The sequence below is a fragment of the Mycteria americana genome, chromosome 2 (genome assembly GCF_035582795.1).
Source record: "Mycteria americana isolate JAX WOST 10 ecotype Jacksonville Zoo and Gardens chromosome 2, USCA_MyAme_1.0, whole genome shotgun sequence".
Taxonomy (NCBI): Eukaryota; Metazoa; Chordata; class Aves; order Ciconiiformes; family Ciconiidae; genus Mycteria; species Mycteria americana.
In genome coordinates this window covers 45,953,372-45,973,752 of record NC_134366.1, presented here as the reverse complement: position 1 = coordinate 45,973,752, position 20,381 = coordinate 45,953,372, and the positions used below count along the sequence as shown (strand labels likewise).

Below are 20,381 nucleotides of genomic sequence, written 5' to 3'. Positions count from 1 at the left end.
GGAATGGTACAGAACATTATTCTAAAGGCGAGAGCTGCCCTATCACCTCTAGATGTGACCCTTCTAGTTCAGTTTGGGGTATTTTTTAGGGAAGGTAAACAGTTTAAAAGAGAACAGTTTTATTCTGAAAACAGATTAAAGAAGGAGGGTCAGAGTTTATCCGAACCTGATTTGATTGGACACATGGAAATGTACTCTCCCAGCCTACTTCTTCCTTTGAGTCAGAGCAAATGTGCTATATTATCTTTCCATGAGGGAGGGTATTGACTGGAAGAAGCCCTGGGAGTCTAACCTGAATGGACTAAAACAACTGAAGCTGCAACCAGAGTTAAGCAAGTGGCTTGTGTTGGCAGCACAACGCTCTGGCGGATGCTTACAGCAATGTCACTGACTCAGGTTCTGTGTATCGGGCCAAATAAGTCAATAAGAAAAAGAAAAGTTTAATAAGCTCTGAAGGGAAGTTGCCACTAACTACATTAGCCACTAACCTCTGTTTCCCCTACTCTGTGCCTCTCAAAATGAAGGTAAGCAATGCTGAAAGGGGTAGGGGAAAAGACTTTACAATCAGAACAATCGGAAAAGACTTTACAATCAGTACCTCTGACCCTCCAATTTCACATATAATGACTTTTCCATTGGAAACACAAGCTGGCAAGCAGCAGGAGCCATCAGCTATTCAAAAGGCAGGTGACGGGACATCTGAAGAGTATATTCTTCTTTATTTGGAAGAAGGCCTGAATCCTGTACTGGGATGTGCTTCCTCTGTTTGAAAGGTCCATCAACGAGATGTAGAGCAAGTAATTCAATCCTAGCCTCTCTCACAGGGTTTCAAGGAAGAGGAAGTGCCTTTCTAGCACTGACATTCCCGGCTAGCACAGGTCAGTGCATTCACTAGCAGCACCTACAATGAATGCATTTCCTTCATTTATGCAAAAGAACCTTTTAGGCCAATCCCTTCTTCCACACCTATGCAAACCACAAATCCTTATGCTCAAGTGATTTCCCTTGGCAACAAAATGTTAGTAAATTTTAAGCTTTTTAACTTTTAAATAAAAAAAATACTTAAAAGTTCATCACAGATTACAGGCACTCCTTCTGCTTCTCAATGTGTTGATGGGGGGAAAAACCCCCATTTTTTTATGGCCCTTACTGGAGGAATATATTTAGAAAGTCCAATGTCACTGTCAGTAAACAGAAGATTTGCATTGCTTATTCCCATGTGCATTCTTCGCTCTCAGAAAATCTGCTTTATAAAGAATTTGGGAAACACCCCATGGAGGAGAACTGACCATGTTGTGGGATGGCCGTTTCAGTTGTGGGCTGCAAGCAGGCCACAACTGCATGAATGCAACTATGATCTGTAACAATCAATCAGATAAAATAGTTTTGATGAACGTTTGGGGTTCTATTTTGTTTTTTTTTCTTGACCATAGAAAAGCATGCTTGAAGTTTGGACTCTGCTCTTGGAACTGAGTAATATGTCATCTGTATCATACGGTATACTTTTTAACAAAGATGAACATGCCTCTTTAGGGCCCTTTAAGCCCTTTTTCTTTGCCACAGAGCTGCAATATGTAGCCCAGTTTTTGAAATACAAATGTCTTTCTAAATGAGGGAGAAAAAAGCCACTATGTATTAGTTCTCTTTCAAATTTCTCCCCATGAGTCCAAGCAGTTGGAGGTAGCTGGGTGCATGTTCAGCTCTGAGAAGAAACTCACCCAAAGCCACCACTCCTTGACTGTTATGGCTACCTGTCTGAGGGTCTCCAATCATTCCTATAATGCCTTAGAGCAGGCTGTATTATTTTGGCCTACAGCTGAGAAGTCTCCAGCAGACTTCACAGCCCTTTTGGCTCTTCCTCTTTTTGCAAAAGAGAAAGCTCTGCTTGTGGTGCAGGGGGATTTCTGCGTGGAAGGGAGAAACTGTTGATGTTGCAAATGTCACTTGAAAAAGAATGAAAAAAAGTTTTATGTCAAAGCAGAAGCTGAGCAGTTTGGCCACTTCCCCCGAGCACTGTATCGTCCTGCACCCCTGCTGCAAAGTGACACATCCGCTTTGGCACCTTGGAGGAAGTAGGGAGGCAGAACGCGAAAAGGATACGGCTGCACATCCCCAACTAAAGCAGCAGGGATGAAGGGTGTGCTTATTTTCAGTTTTTAAGACACTAGACAAGTCCCACTCAAGGCTTGGGAAGTGCAAGAATGAGCACCCAACAGGGAGAACTGGGTGTCAGGAGTGACAAGGCTGAACCCTGAGCTTAAAAGAAGGGGACTGAGCTGCCTGCCAGCAGAATTAAAGGGGAGAGCAGCAGCAAAGAGCTGGTGGCACTGAGGGCTGGTCTGAGCAAGACGCTTCTGGAACTGCCTTTGATTTTGACTGCTGATATGAGCAGAACAAAATCAGCCCTTCCAGCACAAGCTAAGGTTGGGGTACTTCTCTGTTGAATCTGTGTACAAAGTCAGGGCAGGATCAAAATTCAGAGCATATCTGCATGTTTGCATAGTGGCTAGCCAACATTTTCTGGCTTGACTACAGGAATCTAAGAATAAATACGTTCATTTGCTTATAAATAAATACCTATGACTCAAACCCCATAGTTTAAAAAACGGGAGTGCAGCTTCCTCTTTCTGAGCACTGGAATGAGCAAAACGTGGCTGCAGAGGCAGGCAAGGAAATGGTTAAATGCAACAGCCTTTCAGATTTTGCAAACATGCTTCTAAATAACTTTCCCCACCCAGAACTATTATTTAGGCAGATCAGCCCTTTCTTAAGCTTCAAAAGAGCCTATTAATATAGCATAACAATAGAGAAGTTGAGCTAAAAGAAAGCTTCCTGTATGCGGTTTAAACTAAGCACAAGCCATCTGCACAACCCTTAACACTACCTAAGCCTTTAGGGAATAGGGCTCAGGTGCCAAGGAAAATGGAAACACTGTACAGCCCCTGTTCAGTCAGGAAGCTTCAAAGCACAACAGCGCTTTGCCTGCAAATTCTTTAGGTTGGACTGGGTGCCTTTGATTGAACTTTGGTGTCACTGAACTTTGGAAATAAATTTAGGACCCGCAATAAAATTAGGACCCGCACTTTAATGCACAGGGCAGCAGAAATGCGCAGCCAGTCCTGACAGAACTGCTTCAGTGCTGTTTGCTGCTTGTGCGAGTTCTAAAGTTGCTGCCTGTTCAACTGCTAGTCAAAGCCACGCAGCAGGGCAAGAATATATTTGATATTTGCAGAATTCAGGTTAAACGTATCGACACTGATGTATTGCAAGCTTGTCCAGTGTCTTAAAAACCCCCAGAAACACACAGTTACAAAATATGGGCCCAGACCCGGGACTGTGATCTAGTTATTTTGCAAGCTCCTGAGACACAAAGCAGCCCTTTGAGCTGACTGGAGGACAACTCCGTTTTGCAGCAATTCCGAGGTTTCAAAGTTTGGTTTCAATTCCACACTGGAATGAAAACTAACACTTTTTGAATGTTTTTGCATAAACAGAATTCTGTTCAAATGTTGCAATTTGGCAAGAGATGTGAGTGCTGTATCCCCACCAGTGAGGGGACTAGTCTGGGGTATGGGAGCTCCAAGTTCACATCCTGCTCTGTTTGATTCGGGGAAGAGCTTTTCATTTCTGATTATTCTGAATCAGGCAAATGTGAGTCTGTACGTGCGTGCCGATTTCTGGGCAAGACAGTAGGCAATAAAATATGGAAAAGTCTGCCCATCTCTTTAGCACTACTTTCTGGATGAAAACTAATTCCATAAAATGTTTCATTTTCAGTGAAATGAAGTTCCACTCTGAGCAGCTGTTTGGGGTAACTTAGTTTCTCTCTACTGAAGAATCCTCAAGTGACAATGAAATTCTGTAGCTCAGTGTCTCATGTACCTTCCTGATTTTGGTCTTTTGAGAATTAAAATGGCTTGGAAATCTTCAGCAAAACATTTTTAGATGGGAAATGCTGATTTTTAAAAACAGAAACTCTGCTTCTGACACTCCTGTACTTTTCCCTGAAACCTCTATATTGAGGACAAAAGTGGTCTGAAAGTTGATCCAACTTTTATGTTTAAAAACTTCCACTGATTTTACAGGCATTGCTTTTTGGGCTTTGTGAATGGGGGTGGGGAGCTTTTTTTTGGGGGGGGGGGAGCTTTTTCCTTAGGAAAATGGTTGATCCTGACACAAAATACTTGGAAATAATCAAACTCAAATGCTGCACCTCAAACTAACCTGCATTTTTTTATCTTGACAGTTTCTTGGAAACATTATAATTTTCCATCCTTGCTGGAGATGAAGAATTTTTTTCAGCTTAATAGTTTTGTGGGGCAGGAAATCAGTTCCACCCCTCCCTCAGCTCTGTGCTGAACCATCTGATGGCAGAAGACAGAGATTACTTTATTTGAAAACCAGAGTGGATTCTATCTTGCTACCCAGTGGAAAATAAACCCTGACATTTCTTGTAGACTTTTCTGAAAGTTAAATTCCTGCAGCCAGTTCCTGAATTTGACAAGAGGGTTTTTTTGGACTAGGTAGACCAAGTCTGTCAAGGTGTGCTGGTTTTGGCTGGGATAGAGTTCATTTTCTTCACAGTAGCTCGTATGGGGCTATGCTTTGGATTTGTGCTGGAAACAGTGCTGATAACACAGGGATGTTTTCGTTACTGCTGAGCAGTGCTTGCACAGAGTCAAGGCCTTTTCTGCCTCTCACCCCACCCCACCAGCGAGTAGGCTGGGGGTGCACAAGAGGTTGGGAGGGGGCATGGCTGGGACAGCTGACCCCAATGACCAAAGGGATATTCCATACCATATGGCATCATGCTCAGCACGTAAAGCTGGGGGAAGAAGAAGGAAGGGGGGATGTTTGGAGTGATGGCGTTTGTCTTCCCAAGTAACCATTATGCGTGATGGAGCCCTGCTCTCCTGGAGATGGCTGAACACCTGCCTGCCCATGGGAAGCAGTGAATGAATTCCTTGTTTTGCTTTGCTTGCGTGCGCAGCTTTTGCTTTACCTATTAAACTGTCTTTATCTCAACCCACAAGTTTTCTCATTTTTACTCTTCTGATCCTCTCCCCATTCCCACTGGGGGGGAGTGAGCGAGCAGCTGTGCAGTGCTTAGCTGCTGGCCGGGGTTAAACCACGACACAAGGCCAGTAACTTGCATTTGAGCTGCATGTCTTCATCTTTTAGTCTAAACAGGATATTGCCAGGGTACCCAAAACACAGTATCTGCTGAAGCAGCCTCCTGGAGAGGCACTAGCTCCGGTAGTTGGCAGGTCTGCCTGGCCTGCTATAGGGGCTCAAAGATAGTAGAAGTGACAAGGTAAAGCCATCTCTAGAGCCTCTTTCTAAAGCTGTCTTTCTAAAGCACTGCCATCCTCATGGCTCAGAATTTGGGCCCTAAGGATGTTTGCTCAAAGGTGTGGGAACTCATTCACTTGACCTTTTGGTTATTTGCTAGCCTGAATGTTGCTCTGCAGTCAACATATGGCTGCCAAACCAGACCCAGCCCTCAGCACTTAATGCAGGCCGTTGCCCAGTGCCACCACTTACCTCTTTTCCTGAGAGGTAGTAAGGCAAAGGTATGAGCAGTTTTGGAGAGCTGCGGCACACTCACTGCTGCTCTCCCCTGGGCGCCAGCAGCTTTGCCCTTGGCACTTGACTACCCATGATCGTGTGATCAGGACTCAAGACATCTCTGTTATGCCCAGGGAAAATCCCCAGTTACGTCACCCAGTATGTGTTGCATGTTGGAAGAGTCATGTATATGCATCCATCACCTGATGGGAATGGCTGCATCTTAGTCACGGGGGCGGGAGGCAGGCGACTTGATTGCCTCTGGGTGGCTTACTTCAGTGAAAAGGCTGGGCAGCAATGATGTAATGGATATTTTATCTATTGTAAGCAGAATTTCATTTTTCAGCTCATTGCCAAGTATGCTATTCAGCACCCAGGAGGTTTAAGAAAGTCTTAAGCTCCAAGACAGAACAAACAGTTTGTTGCTGTTTTATTCCCTCGCTGCTGGCTAGAAAGTGTAATTCCTTGGTTTGCTGGCACAGCACCCATTTGTTTAAAATCTCCCACCCCTGGATGCATTCCCTTCTTATCTCTCCCATTCTAACAGGCCACTTCATTGTGTGTGCATGGCATCTCTCATACTTTTTGACTTTTGTAGCTGAGCTTTCCTACACAGCGATACGAAAGCCGACATATTCTAACTTTACACGATGTGACTGTGTTTCTGTGATACATGCCTCATTTATAAAACTCAGTGTCTGCTGCTGTTTGCTGGTGGTTTTCTGGAACAAATCAATCTCTCCAGTTTCAATATGTTCCAACAGATGCCACGCATTAACCACTATTTTTATTCTCAGCCCGAGTTTCACCCCTCCAACCTTTCCCAAAATATTATGTTGCCAGTGTTAGTTACAGTGTGTTTCTGTCTGTAATTATTAAAGTCTCTTCCATGACAACCTGATAAAAGGTTGGCCACATTCCCACACTTATTAAGCTCTCAAGTGATGCAAATTGTAACAAATATGCCAACCAGACTGGAAGAGCTCTGCCTAGTTTGTTTTTACACAAATCTGTAACTGAGCTCTGCATGGTTATTTTCCTAGGAAGCAAACAATATAAATAATACAGAGCAAAACAAAATTTTGGCTTCTTTTGCCTCTTTCCATTCTATTTTCTTTCTATCCCACTAAGTGAATCAGACGTTCAGTATTAGACAGCCTCTCCTTTGGTTACATACAGCTGCAGGCATTGGGTGGGACCCTGTGGCTGCAAATACCTAAGAGGAAACACAGAGAACAATGCCAATATACAAGTGGTGAGAGGCTCTGTGCAACGTTATGTAATGCTACTGACCTCTTTTATGGGGCAGCTGGAAGACAGTTACCTTCTGAACATGTTAGTTGGATAACAGAAAAACAGATTAATGAAAGCCTTTGTTAAAATCCACTTGGAAGCAGTCCAGCTGTAATCATCTCCCTTCTGCTGTTCCTTGAGCACTGGGCAACTCATCACATGAGTATTTATGGCCTGGCGGCTGTTTGTGCACAGGTCTTAAGTCTGCTCTTAAGTCTGAGATCCTCCTATGTAGTCAAGTAAAATCACTAACGCTTTGACTCTAGTAAGGAGAGGAAGAGGAGAGAAAGAAAGGAAAAGACAGGGGCAACATGTTAGAGACAAGTGAGAGATACCGAGTTAAGGAAATTCTAAAACATTATCCATATCTCCTGCAATCTGGCCACAGGACAAGGCACCGCGCAGGCACGCTTGCGGTGGTTCAGGCAGCAGAACAATACCAGGTCTCCCAGGTAACAACCGTACGCAGTGAGCAATCACAGCACTCGACACACTGCAAATCCATAGGCTGTAATTTGTTCGGGCAAATGACTCGGCCACAATGGAGTAATCAAATACTTACTTCTCTTTTACACTCTCAATTAGCAAACTTAGTAAAACCATGATCAATGTGAAGGCTGTTAGCAGCACAACACCCTCCCCCCCGACACACTTCCCCAGTTAGCTTCATTATTCTCATAAACTCTTGCCAACCTGTCAGTCATCTCTGTCACTGAAGTTTTGATATTACAAGGCAACTGTTTGGATGATTCAGATAATCATTAAAACTTGTATACATTGTTGCTGCTAAAGGTTCCTCCGTATTACCACGGGGTGCAGTGGGAATGCCCAAAATAATGACCTCATCTTGCAGTACATGAGGAATAAAGAGACTACCTGAATAATCCAACAGGCACCTCAGTTGCAAACTGCGTGGAGATCTGCATAGCATGGCAAGACAGGTGAGGACGAAAAACGATCACCACATAAGTTATTAGAATGACTCTAAACCAAATAGAGCTGGGCTGCAGGTCTGCAAATCCTGTTTCCAAATTTTGAGATCTCTGCATTTTTGCTTGGATTCAACTTGATGCCTGGGATGACAACTGCATATGTAATGACAACGGTACTTAGAGGATTTGTTTTCCTGTCTGCAGCCTCCAGTGCTGGGGTCACTCTTTTGCACGCCGCTGAATGAATGCGTCTGAATGAGCCTGCACAACAGGAAGAAGTTGCACTGCATAGCAGGTAGGTCATGCACCGAGTAACATGCAGGTATCCCATTTCCTCGGCTACAATGAGTGCCTGGTCATCTCTGCCCGTGGAGAACGCGTCAGATGCAAGGCTGGAAGGAGCACAGTCCTACTTGGTCCCTTTGGGTAAACAAGCCTTGACCTCAGCCAAATAGCTTAGGATTGTTAATGAAGAAGAACTGTTAGGCATTTGTCATGCTTGCACCGGCTGATGAATAGAGGTTGTGAGACGGTGTGGTGAAGGGAGGCTGAGGAACAAAGCTGCCCAAACACCAAGGGAGGCCTGGAACTGTGCAAACAGCTACAGACAAACCTGGTTCATCACAACAGGTCAGAACATAAGAAGGCAAAGCAAGATGCAGAAGACACAACTAGGCATCAGGGAGAAAAAAACCCCTAGTAGTCCAGTCTTGCACTCATCTTTTCCATGACAGCAGGACCAGGCCCCTGTCTGCCACCTAGCCAACTTCTAGCCAGCCAGGGCATTTTCCCCCCTGATTTTGGCTAATCTTTTCCAGTGGTTTTGCTCCCTGGCTTTGCCTTCTCGTAACACTGACATTAGACATTTGAATAAATAATAATTAAAACAGGCTGGCATTGAGTTTTGCTGTGAGAAGCATTTTTCCACCACAGGGGTGTAAGCTGCTTGCCAGTCACCCACAATTTTGTTTGGCAAAAAAGAGAGGGATTAAAAAATAAACAGAGTAGTCAGATTTGCAATGGCTACCTGTCTCCTGTATATTATTTCTCCAAGAACTACAGAACATGGTTTGGAGCGATTCTGCGCACAGTATTTTCCACCAGCTGCCCACGGCCTGCAATGCCAGGGATCTGAATCAGGGTCAGAAGCCCCCTGACACAGCAGAACTACAGCCATGTTTAGGCATATGCCTGACTGTGTCTTGCTCATTTTGCAGACTGGCAATTTAAATGAAGTCAATACAAGAAACAGGCATTTGATTCGGATGTATCTACTTCAAACATTTCCAAAGCCACACTTGGGTGAGTCACAACACCTCCCACTACCCTAAACTTTTAGATGTTTGTGTCTAAAAATGGAGTCGGAGGTTTACTCTTCACAGTCAAGACTGATACAAGCCAAGAGTGCTATAAACCAATTCTTCTACAAGCAATAACAGCTCAGCTGTGAATCACTGGAACGTAGTGACTAACCTCTGGTGGAAATTAGAACTTGTTGCCTTACCCACAATTTTCTTCCTTACCTCAGAAACACCAGGAACAAACTAAATCTGGTCTGTCTTAAGTGTGCACCCAGGAGGAAGAAGGCCTAGAACACTGATCATTTATAGCAATAGCTTGAAAGGAAGCCTGTGATTATCAGGTGAATAATTACAATTTTTTTTATCATCTCAGTTTCTGCTAATAAATGAGTACAATCACTTTTTGATCAGGCTTTTTTAGACTAGGTTTTGTCCATTCTCTAAAACTATAGGATGTGCAAAAACACTGCAAAAATTCTTGCTCTGGTGTACAAGAAATGTAGAGAGGAAAAAAGGCAAGAACAATGAATAGATCTGTATGACAGTCATTCCAAAGGCAAAATTATTACAGGCTATTATCTAGTTGTCTGGAGGAGCCGTGGACCAGCTGGCTGTGATGTTCTGCTCAAAGTTAAACACAGACAGGAAACCGCATGTCTGATACTGTAAAAATCGTTTGTCTTCCTGCCATGGCTAACCAGGCAAGCAACCCAAAGGGGCTGTTTTCATTTAAAAGAAACACTAATCCACAACAATAAAAAAGGAATGACAAAGCCTCAATTCTCCCCCCTCCCAATTTGAGTTAATGCTTGTGTTTGTGAATGAACTGGAAATATTACAAACTGAAGTTTTACATTACTTTAATTTTTATCTGTAATTATTCACTTACTACATGTGAATGCAGGGCACAGTTTTCATGAGTCACCTCGCATGCTTACAGCACATGACCTAGAAGGAAAAGCTCCACTCCAAAAAGTGAAAGGAATTAGGGTAAAAAGGCTGGGTTTTAATCTATACTACAGCTCCTTTTAGGCTGCCTGGAAGTGTGAGGGGGCTGCAGAGTTGATGGGAATGAAGGCACTTGGTGTTGAATTTATAGAACAGTTTTCATAAACACAGAAGACACACATTTGTCGGAGCGATTGTATTCAGCTACATAGCTCCAGGAGAAACAGCTATAATGTGACTAATTTATAACAAATTAGCCAAAATCCACAAGGGTGTGGTTAGCTTTGTATAAAAGCTCTAGACAGTTGACACAGTAAGATCTTTTCACTGGGAACATGTTCTCTTCAATACAGTCAAGGCAATCTGTTAGAATTAGGTCCTGGGTCTAGCACCTGTGCTCACATCAATACCAGTATTTACTCCAACTCCTTTAAAGCCCACGCAAGTAAGGGTTGGTCATACAACCATGGATCAGCAGTCAGGTTGTCTGGTTTCAAATCAAGCTTGGGGAGGGGATGAGGAAGAGGGGAGGAGGTGGCACCAGATATGGACGACCTGGGCCAAGGAAGGGAGGCAAAGACTTTCTAGCTTGCTCTTGGCTAATCTGGTGTGGTTTTGCAACCTAAACTTAGCCTTCTTGGAGGGCTGGGAAGCAAGAGCTGGAAGCCACTCACATCGTTGTCCGCCTCAAGCAGTCACATGTTTCCCAGGAGTGGAAACAGTCGTCTCAGATAATGAGGATTTGATTATATCCTTTTCTGAGGAACTTACAGGTGATAAGGATGGGTTGTGTGTGCCATACTCATTTAGAAGTGTGTGCGCACAATGTTCTTCACAGGAAGCTTCACACTTGCCTGCGAGAGACCTGACTTAGTCTCAGTAAAAGAATCATTGTGGGATCCAGCAGGTAGGGGAAAATAAAGTGAGGTGTGTGCGTGCACACATGCACATCTCTGTGTGCAGCATGAGGTCCACCAGAACTGTACAAACCTGCACTGCCTTTACTAGATTTGCAGTGGTCTATATAGGCGTTCATGAAGTAGAATGGGGACAGGTTAGGCGCTTGCGATTTTGTCTGTACTCAGATTTCACCGGTTTAACTGAACTCACATACATGTCCTTGTGCCGTAGGAAGCATGAGGTAGCATATCCACCAGTGAAGGAACCTCCCAGCTACTTCACTCCCACCACAGAACAAGTGCAGACGGACAGTTACAACAGAGAAGCTGTCTTCAAATTCACATCCTATCAAGTTACTCAGTAGTATCTGTATATACAGATGCCACACTATGGTAATACAGCCTTTTAGAAGAGGCAAGACCTTAAATATGGCATTTGCCTGTCATTTTTGTGTTATACTGTAATTGGCATATGTTGAATTTTGGTGTGTCAACAGAACAACTCTAAACATCTTGCTTTCACCTTTATTTTCACCAATTTCAAGTGCAATGTCTTGAGCTGAGTATCAGACTTACTTCAAAAGGAGGACAGCCTGGCAGGAAGAAATATCCTCTGAACACAGAAAAGAAAGGTTGAGATTTTGCAAGACTTGGAAGAGACCAAAATATCTCTGGCCACTAGAAGTTTTCCTCCACACAATGCGATTCCAAAGTCCATTGGTATGACACACTTAGTATTACTTGCCAGGTATAGCCTAGGAATGCAGGGTAAATTATTAAACGTACCTGATTCAAAAATGAGGATATCATTGCATTCTTCACCCGTACAGGAACACATGAACATCAGTCCCCCATCTTCCTTCTTTTCCCTCATCAAACACTGCTCTGAGCTGGAGTCATCCAACATGTGACCATACAGTGTTTTCTGGGGATCATGGCATATTGTTTCTAATGTCACATTTTCATCGTTCTGTCTCCTAAAAATGAAAAGGAGAAAATTGAAATCAAAGAAGGAATATTTTACAAAGGGAACAGACAGAACTGCGCCTGCCCGAAATTTGCCTCTTTTGAGAACTCAAATGGGATTTAAAGAGTATCATATGTTCTTCTCTGGCTTTCCTGAATGGGGTGAATTTGGCTGTGTCTGGGCTCCTCACACCGGGGCATTTGTACAATGGCACATCTATTCCTGTATCATATTACCACTAAGCTCCAATGAGTGCCTCTCAAAATCTCACCCAGAATTATTCAAGCTAATGCTCAATGAACTGCTGTGAACTTCAGAACAGACTTTTGGTTTTTGTGGTCACCATGCAGACAGTAAAAATCTGTGGGAAATTATGACAAAAACTGAATTATTTCCTCATAATCTGAGGAATTTCTAATGAATTGCCCTTTTCCTTTTGCTTCTGAAGCCTACAATCAGCACAATTTCTGCACTGAAGTAGTTATCCTTATAATTTTTTTTGTTTTTGTTTTTGTTTGGTTTTTTTTTTTTTAAATAAACCCAATACCAACCATAAAACTGGTGTGAGCTGCAGTTGTCTCACTGTCAGGGAAATATTTACAGCTGATAATCTGGACTGTATTCCTGTGTTTTGTCCTGGTCCACAGATTTCATTTCATTGACACAAGACTCAGAGGCAAAGAGCACTTTAAATACAGTTCTCAGCTCATTTGCCTTTTGGATAAATTGGCATGAAAAATCTAGAATGTATCTTAAATTGCACTACAGCCACTTTGTATGGCAATAATAGACACCAGCCACTTACTAAAGGAGCACAGGACAAATATGGAACAGCACACTGGACTGATCCTGCATTTCAAGTGTCTGCTTCCAATTATGCTGAACATCTCTTCAAGTCAATGGACACAACTAATCCCTCAATAAATGAATTAATTATGTCTTTCTGTAAGTGGTTCTAATTATGTTCCTAAATCAGCAGCAATGTTGCAAATACTCAGTTCTGTTCCTTTTGTCCATTTATGAACTCATTAAGAGTCTTTCTGGTTTTCTTTGGGAGGATTGGCTTACCATTTATGGAAGGGCAAACCCCCAGTTTTTAGGCTGGAATGAAAGTTTAGAGTCAACAAATCCTAAAAAAGTGTTACAACTCATTTTTTCATAGACTCTTGATTTCTTTGAACCTAGACATACGCTATATAAAAAGCACCACACTTACATCAGAGTCACTACATACACAGAACATTTTTTTACTGTTAAAAGTATTTCTACCTATACATGGCAAATAAGCCTCCTGTGATAGATCTACATAATATAGTTCACTTTGAAACCTGAGAGAGAATTGTCTTTCTTCAGCAAATGCCACCACAATCCTCTCTGAGTCTCAAATCTGTTTCTACTCTGAGTGCTGTGGGTGGATGCAGCTTAATGGTTTGAGCGAAAACATGCCTCTTTTCCAATAACAGCATAAGCTGGAACAGAACTGCTTTAGAAGAAAAAAATCCCCAGAACATTTCATATCAGAATTGTTGTTAACCTCAAGCAACTCTCAGTATGCTGAGCACAGATACGAGTTGGAAGTGAGAGAGCAAAGCCTGGTGAGGTAGCAGGGACGTTCTGAATATCAGAGCAATCGAGGAAAGTACTAAGTAATGATGAATGAGGGTGTGCTCCCCTCCCCACCTGTATGAAGAAATAACTTACCATACAGCGACGCAGACTTCACTATTCTTCTCACAGATAGCAGTGATGTTGCAGTTGCTCTTGCACGGATATTGGTTTGAGCAGGTTGTTACTTTAATGTCACAAAATTTGCATAGGTTCGGCATTTGCAATCCATTTTCCTTACTTCTGTCTACAGGTGACATAATTTCAGCTTAAGGAAAAAAAAGAGAAGGAAACTCAATAATGGTAGATTATCAGATTGTGTTATTGCTCATTATGAAGATAAGGTTTTCAGCGGCAGCAAACATTCCCTCCCACCTTAAATTAGAAAATCTTTGATCTTTCACAGCTACCAATTTTCTTTACAACAGGGCAAGTGCTGCAGTGTCAAGACCAGGTTAATCAAAGTGAATTTGAAAAATGAAATCAACTTCTACTGACTTCAGAGGGAGCAAAAGTTGCTTTGTAATTTGCAGAATCAATCTTATTCTGAGTCCAGTTTGCACTGAAATAACTACTCTGCAGTCACACATTTGCATTAGTCACAGGCAGCATATCTGTCCCCCATGTACAATATATAGCATCGTGGTCTGTGTGCCAAAGTAACTGTGGATACCACAGTGAGAATGCACGTTAGGTGGGTGACATCATTATGACATGGATCATAATGAATTTTGCAAGTTTGTCTTTACTAACCTGAGGCATAACCTGGGTGTTGTCCCTAATCCGATTACTGTTCACATAGAAAAACACAGAGCTGGGACTGAATTTCAACTTAAGGTAGATGGTCTGCCAGAGGTTTTGGGTGAAACTCAAGCTGGAAATGCAATAGGGCATCTGTGCCACTCATGTAATCTGCTACTGGAGTCTTCCTGGGCTAACTCAAGAGGACTTGCACTCAAATTAACTTGCAATGACAGTCTGTCTTGTAGAAGTCTGCTTTGACCCAACAGCTACGTTTCTGCACTCAGGCATTGAAGAATTGCTTGCTTACTGGTTCTGAGTCTTAGCACTCACCATCTGCTTCAGTGTGGTAGCAGTAAGGGAAGAGATATTTTTTGTCCCAGTATATGAATTTCAGGAAACATATTTTTAGTTCAAAAACTATTTTGAAAAGCCAGCGTGACTACAAGGAACAGAAAATGCCAACATAAACTTTTTTCTAAAGCTAAAATGAATACGCAACTATCTGAAGTGGAGCAGACTATCTACAACAGTTTCAGTCTGACTCACTTTGTAATATATTTGGAAAAGTAAGTTGAGCCACTTTAAGGAGATACTAGGCTTCATAAAGCAGAGCCCTTCTCTTGTAGCCACCTGTGTGTTAAAACTATGTTCATATTGCTCTCTGTAGCCAAATGTTGCTAGTCAACCCATAACAGGCAACCACAGATTCGTAATTTCCCCCCTCTCCTCCATTAGCTGAGAAATCTATTTTTTCCTTCTAAAACTTCACTATTTGCTACCATTAGAATATTTTATTACAGGAATTAAATATACATGCTTTGTCCAGGAGGAAATAAAAAGGCCTCTGCTAACATTTTCAATGGATTTCTGAGCCATTGTGAGGGACTGAGAGAAAAGTCTTCCCTCTTCATCCAAATCACACATCCTTCTCATCACTAGCATGCTCTGGTACTGACCTAAGGTCTCCGATCTTACTGCCATTATAATCAGTGGCAAAATTCCCAATTATTTTAATGGTATAGAAGAAGCTCCTACACAGAGGAGAGGGTTATGATGAACTCACTGGGACTTACTCAAGTGGAGAATGCTGGCAGTATGTTATGGGCTGGCTGAATTTTAAGCCCCAGGTAAACATTTCTCATTCTTAATTATTTGTGTTGCAACAACTCCCAGAAGCCACGCAGAAGAACAAAGCCTCATTGAAGTAGGCGTGGTAGGAACTCAAAAGGTCTTCAATCTAGTGTTCTATAAAATATGTGTTAATATAATCACAATTATGGCAAATTGCTCTTCTCTTCTGGATGGTACCTCTTATTTACCACATGTTGAAGAGAAACTAATAGCTGTATTGATTTATCCAGGTTCCAGTGATGATCAAAACAACCTGATAATGAGGGACTGCCCCTCTACCCAGTAAGAGACAACCTATGGTCCTAAAAGCCTGGACGAACAATACAGACAAATATCAAGGGAGAGATGAAGGGACTCACTCAAGTTCACACAGGAAACCTGTGGCAGGGTGCCAAGCAGCTCACAACTGAGCACAGGGGAAAGACATCTGCTGCTCAAACTGCAAAGACTTTAGCTGCATCTACACTGCTTTCAGCTCTGAGCTCACATGACTCCATGTTTCACTGGGCAGCTCTGTCACGGTAGATGCCTCTGCCATAGACACGACTTGGTCCTCTCTAGTGCCCGCAGCACTGGAGCCAAAAACCACGTGAAGGTGGGTCCTTAGGTAAACTGGTTCAAGCACATTATGTTTGTGGAGAGGCAGGGCTCATTCCTGTGCTGTTGTCCCCGGCCATGCCAGGTTCTGCCAAGATTCACCCACTGGAACAAACATATGAAAATATGTTTGGACCTCTTCCAAGGAGGGAACCAAGCAACTTGATTAAAAAAAAACAAAACAAACCCAACCATCTGGAATGCAGCAAGCCACTGCAAGGTCACAAACCTTACGTTTCTAAGTTACAGTGGTAGGCCTTAATTCAATTACTAGCAAAAGGCTGGGTAGTTAGGCCTAGCTAATTTCTGAACAGGTTAAATTGCTGGTAAAAGCTAATGGGGTTTCAGGACTTCCAGAACTGACTACACTTGAATTTTCTTCCAAAAATTCTTGTAATAGAGGCTGACAGTGCAGTGCCTCTCTATTCATTCCTCTGGCAGTTCAAGGTACTGGATAAACTGCCCAGGTGGACAAACTTTCTTCCACGCTTCAGCATCTGATTTAAAGTGAGACTGCAGTTCACTTTCCCTAATAGTGTATTCATTCATTCCCTGAGGGGCCCATGAGCAGTGAGTGGTTCATGACCAGCAAGATTGTTCCTCTTCTTGTAGTCACTTGAATGCTTGACTATCCTGTTGCGTGCTTCATACCACATGAGCCAGCTCCTCAAGGTTTTCTCCCGTTCAGACAACCAAAGTCACTTGAACGCTGTGGACAGAAGCAACCTTTCATTTTGCAGGAAAAAAAGAAGTGGATATAATGGGAAAGTCAATGGAGAAAACACAGATTTGCAAATCTGAAGGAAGCCATCCTAAAATGTACGCTTTTCTCCTAAAATGTGGGTTTTGCCATCTACTCTCTAACGTTAGTTTTCTTATTTTGACGTCTACAGGAAGCCTAATTCTAGCTTTCCTTGCTTCCTTGTCCATGGAGAGGGCTCCAAATAAAAGACTGTGTTTTCTCTGCTATGAAGCTTTCAACCAACCAGTTCAGCATAGGTCAGTCACTGTGGTTAAAATGCATGGAACATGCAAGCCAACATGGGGGCTGGATATTATGGAAGAGACACCAGAGCAGCCACACAGGAAATATCAACTGCATGGATTCTGGTGGAGCCAGGCTTGCAGGACAACATTTTTACTCTATGGTTCACATCTTTTTTATGATTTCTCAAGACCTTAAAAACAGTACGCCTCACCCAAAGTCTATTGACTGTCTTGAAGTTGTTTGCTTTGTGTCTGTTGTTTGTAGATGTGTAACTTTCATTGAGGCCTCAGGCTATAGTTTACATTCCTCTTATTTTTTAGTATCTTTACAGAACTCTCAAAAGCCAACAACATTTAAATAAAGCCCAAACCAACATGCTGTCTTTTTGGGAATATCTATACTGGAAAACTTTTATTTATGTCTTAGGATGCATTTCAGAAACAGCAGCCAATTTCTCTTACTCTTATCTTGTAAAAATAGTTACTCCATTTCTCTTCTCTCATCCACTGCCTCTGGCACATGTATACATATAAAATAGCACTGCTGAGCAGATAGATCCCATCCCTTTAAAAAAAAAAATTGCTGAGGGAGATGTGATGGGAACTCAACTACTCAGTTGCTGTGAAGGAATTCTACCTGAGAGAGGCTCGAATTTAAGACTTCGCTCCGCTACATCATGGAAATCTGCAAGGAGGAGGATGCCTTTATCAGAAAGCCTTGGAGGAGATTGTCCTTGTTCTCCCAAAGAGCACAACTCCACGACATCATGCCTCAGTGGTTGGAAAGCGCAGTAGCAGCTATGAAGAACGTCCAAGCTCTATTACCTTCTTATCCAACAGAAAGACACCAGGTTTTGCAGGAAAAGTACTAAAGACAGCATTTTTTCTATTTTGCCTGCCACCCCCAGTACACAATCTATAACCTCAGCAGAACTTTGATAGTGATGGGGACACTGCCAGCATAATGAAAGTGGAGATGTGATGATGCAAAATCACATTCTTTGCCTTACAGATATTGATGAATCAACTGCAGGAGGGAAGGGGTCAAGGAAAATGAGTGATCCGAGCTTTGCTTTTAAGACCTGGATATACCCTGATGGATATTCTTAATTATACTGATTATGTTCAGTGCAGTAACACAAGAAAGAAAAGACAGAATCATAATCAGCCCCAAAGATTCAAAAATCATGAGTTACAAAATGACAAGACTAGCCAGAGAGATCATGGAAATAAAGGAAGGGAAAAAAAAATAAAACCAAAACCCAACCAAAAACCAGCTGCTGGGTTCTTCTTTATTTGCCATTGCTGCCTGGACTCTTAGAGTGCATTTGAGTCATGTTTTGAAACTTTGGCCATAAGTAGGAGGGCTGGAATTACTGTCTAACTTACAAAATGAAAAGATAAAAAGAAAATAAATCATTGGAATCCAGGAGCTTGATCTTCAAGAAAAATGTCAGCTATCATATGACTCATCATAAAATCACAGGAGTTGGCAAGACTGCAGATCAGCTAGTAACTCCCATGGCAACACCTTCAGGGGTAACCCTATGAAATATGTATTTTCAATTTTTCAGTTACTGCTGCCAATTCTGAGCTTAATGCCATCATGCATTGAAATGGAGTGTCATTCTGTGACACATACTCCCATAGTCACTACGTGAGTATGAACTCACATAGTTCATACTGTCTTGGACCCTGCTTTGGGCTGCAGTCCTTTATCTCAACTATGATTTATCCCAGTAGCATTACCATGGGCACAGGACTTTTGTGACTGTTTCTATTAAGATTAGGAACAAATTATTATCAAGAGTGCTGAGACAGCCTCTGTAAAGCCAAATATGAACTATCTTTTACATACAACTAAAATATGTCAGAGGAAAACAGGTTCCATAAACGTTTAGCTCACCAGATATTTAACTGTCCCTGTGGCAGGACTCCAGAAAACCACATTCCTACAGGTTCTTTTGCAGAATCTCTCTGTCTCGACCTGTATCATATATAGACACAGATCACTGACGTCACCCTGGTCTGCCCCTAGCAACTTACTCCCTTTTTTCCCTCAGAAGGTGTTTCATCTCTTAGGTTTCCTTTTGATCTTCAGCCTTCCGGCCTAGCACAACAGCTGCTTTAGTTGGTGCTTAAAGACATGCCTTTAAGTGTACAGATTGCACTTTTTTTTGCAAAGCGGTTGGGACCTTTGTGTTGCTTTCCTGCCTGATCAAACCTCATCGGGGCTCTGCAAAGGACAAAGACCAAAATAACTTCCCTTTTATGAACACACTTCTTTGTGAAGTATTTGGAGGAGATGCATGTCACGGCTTCTCCCTATCACGTAGTGGCTCTTGCCCGTCATATGAAAAAAATGCAAGTCACACCTATCAGATGGCAACGATACAACTCTCAATGCAACGAGACACACATACAGCCCTGCAACCCATCCTATCACAAAGCAGCCACCATGAGATGGGGGGAAAGAACGGTCTGGTGGGGCCCACAGGCCTTCAAACAGTTTATGTGGGCTACGACCTGCAACTTCAGCCATACCCGAGAAGTCTGCTAGGAAAGAAGAGGGCAGACTAAGTAAGCCGTTCTGACAAGCTAGACCTAGCCAGAAGTAGTTTGGCCAGCCCCAGCTGAAGGAAGGCCACAGCAGCAGAACTGATTCACAGCGGGAAGGCCGCTGATGGACTGCTCTGAAATCTGGGAAACCGCTATTTCCCACCTACTGGCAGGCAAGGAGCAGAAGAAGGTACGTGCAGAGGGAGAAGACAAAAGGAAAAGGAGCAGGAGTTAGAAAACTTAATTTAACTCATCTCTGCAGTGGAAGTGCCTGGCTTTTAACAGCCAGCGGAACTGGCAAAACTTTGCTTTAGGGATTGCTGCAGGCACTGACACAGAAAGAGAATCAAATCTGGCAGGAGCTGGGGAGAGGGACACAACCAGAGAAAATAAGGGAGGGAACAGCATACTAAGCTGGAGATCTTGAAGATAAAAATCATTCTTGTCTTTAAAGCATTAAAATAACACTATTTTTATCCACTACTTCCAAAATGAGCTAGCATTGGCAGTTTTAATCATGGGCTGGGCTCTTCCCACTGGTACAGGGCATGGCAGTGAACTGCCTCCAACGTGCCTAAGGACGGAGCTCGCTGCCATGACTCCTGACTGACTTCAGTGCAGGTGTGAGGAGACTCCAGCTCAGCACTTACAATAGAAGTGTGAACACATTCTTAAAACAGGGAATAAAAAAAACCATTATTGTGATGCTTCAAATAATGAGATGGATTTTTACCTGTGGATTTTTAACTTGCTGCTCTCTTCCACATTTTCTGGCCACTGTTTAGCACTCCATGGTAGGCGGAACAAAAGAATACTGTCTCCAGGCAAAAAGGCTGAAAAAAAATCTAAA

General features: G+C 42.6%; 1 protein-coding gene across 2 annotated transcripts in view; it reads right to left on the bottom strand.

Annotated features, from left to right (window-relative positions):
* TGFBR2 (transforming growth factor beta receptor 2) overlaps positions 1-20,381 on the bottom strand; it is a 60,058-nt gene that overhangs the window by 18,791 nt on the left and 20,886 nt on the right. The window contains exons 1-3 of one of the 2 annotated variants that reach the window (XM_075493202.1): positions 20,265-20,364; positions 13,610-13,781; positions 11,728-11,918 (exon numbers count right to left, since the gene is read on the bottom strand). In XM_075493202.1, coding sequence (XP_075349317.1) covers positions 11,728-11,918; positions 13,610-13,773 — 355 coding nt within the window. In that variant the 5' untranslated portion in view covers positions 13,774-13,781; positions 20,265-20,364. Of the gene's footprint in view, positions 1-11,727; positions 11,919-13,609; positions 13,782-20,264; positions 20,365-20,381 lie in introns of those variants that run through there. The other variant, XM_075493201.1, reaches the window with a different exon arrangement.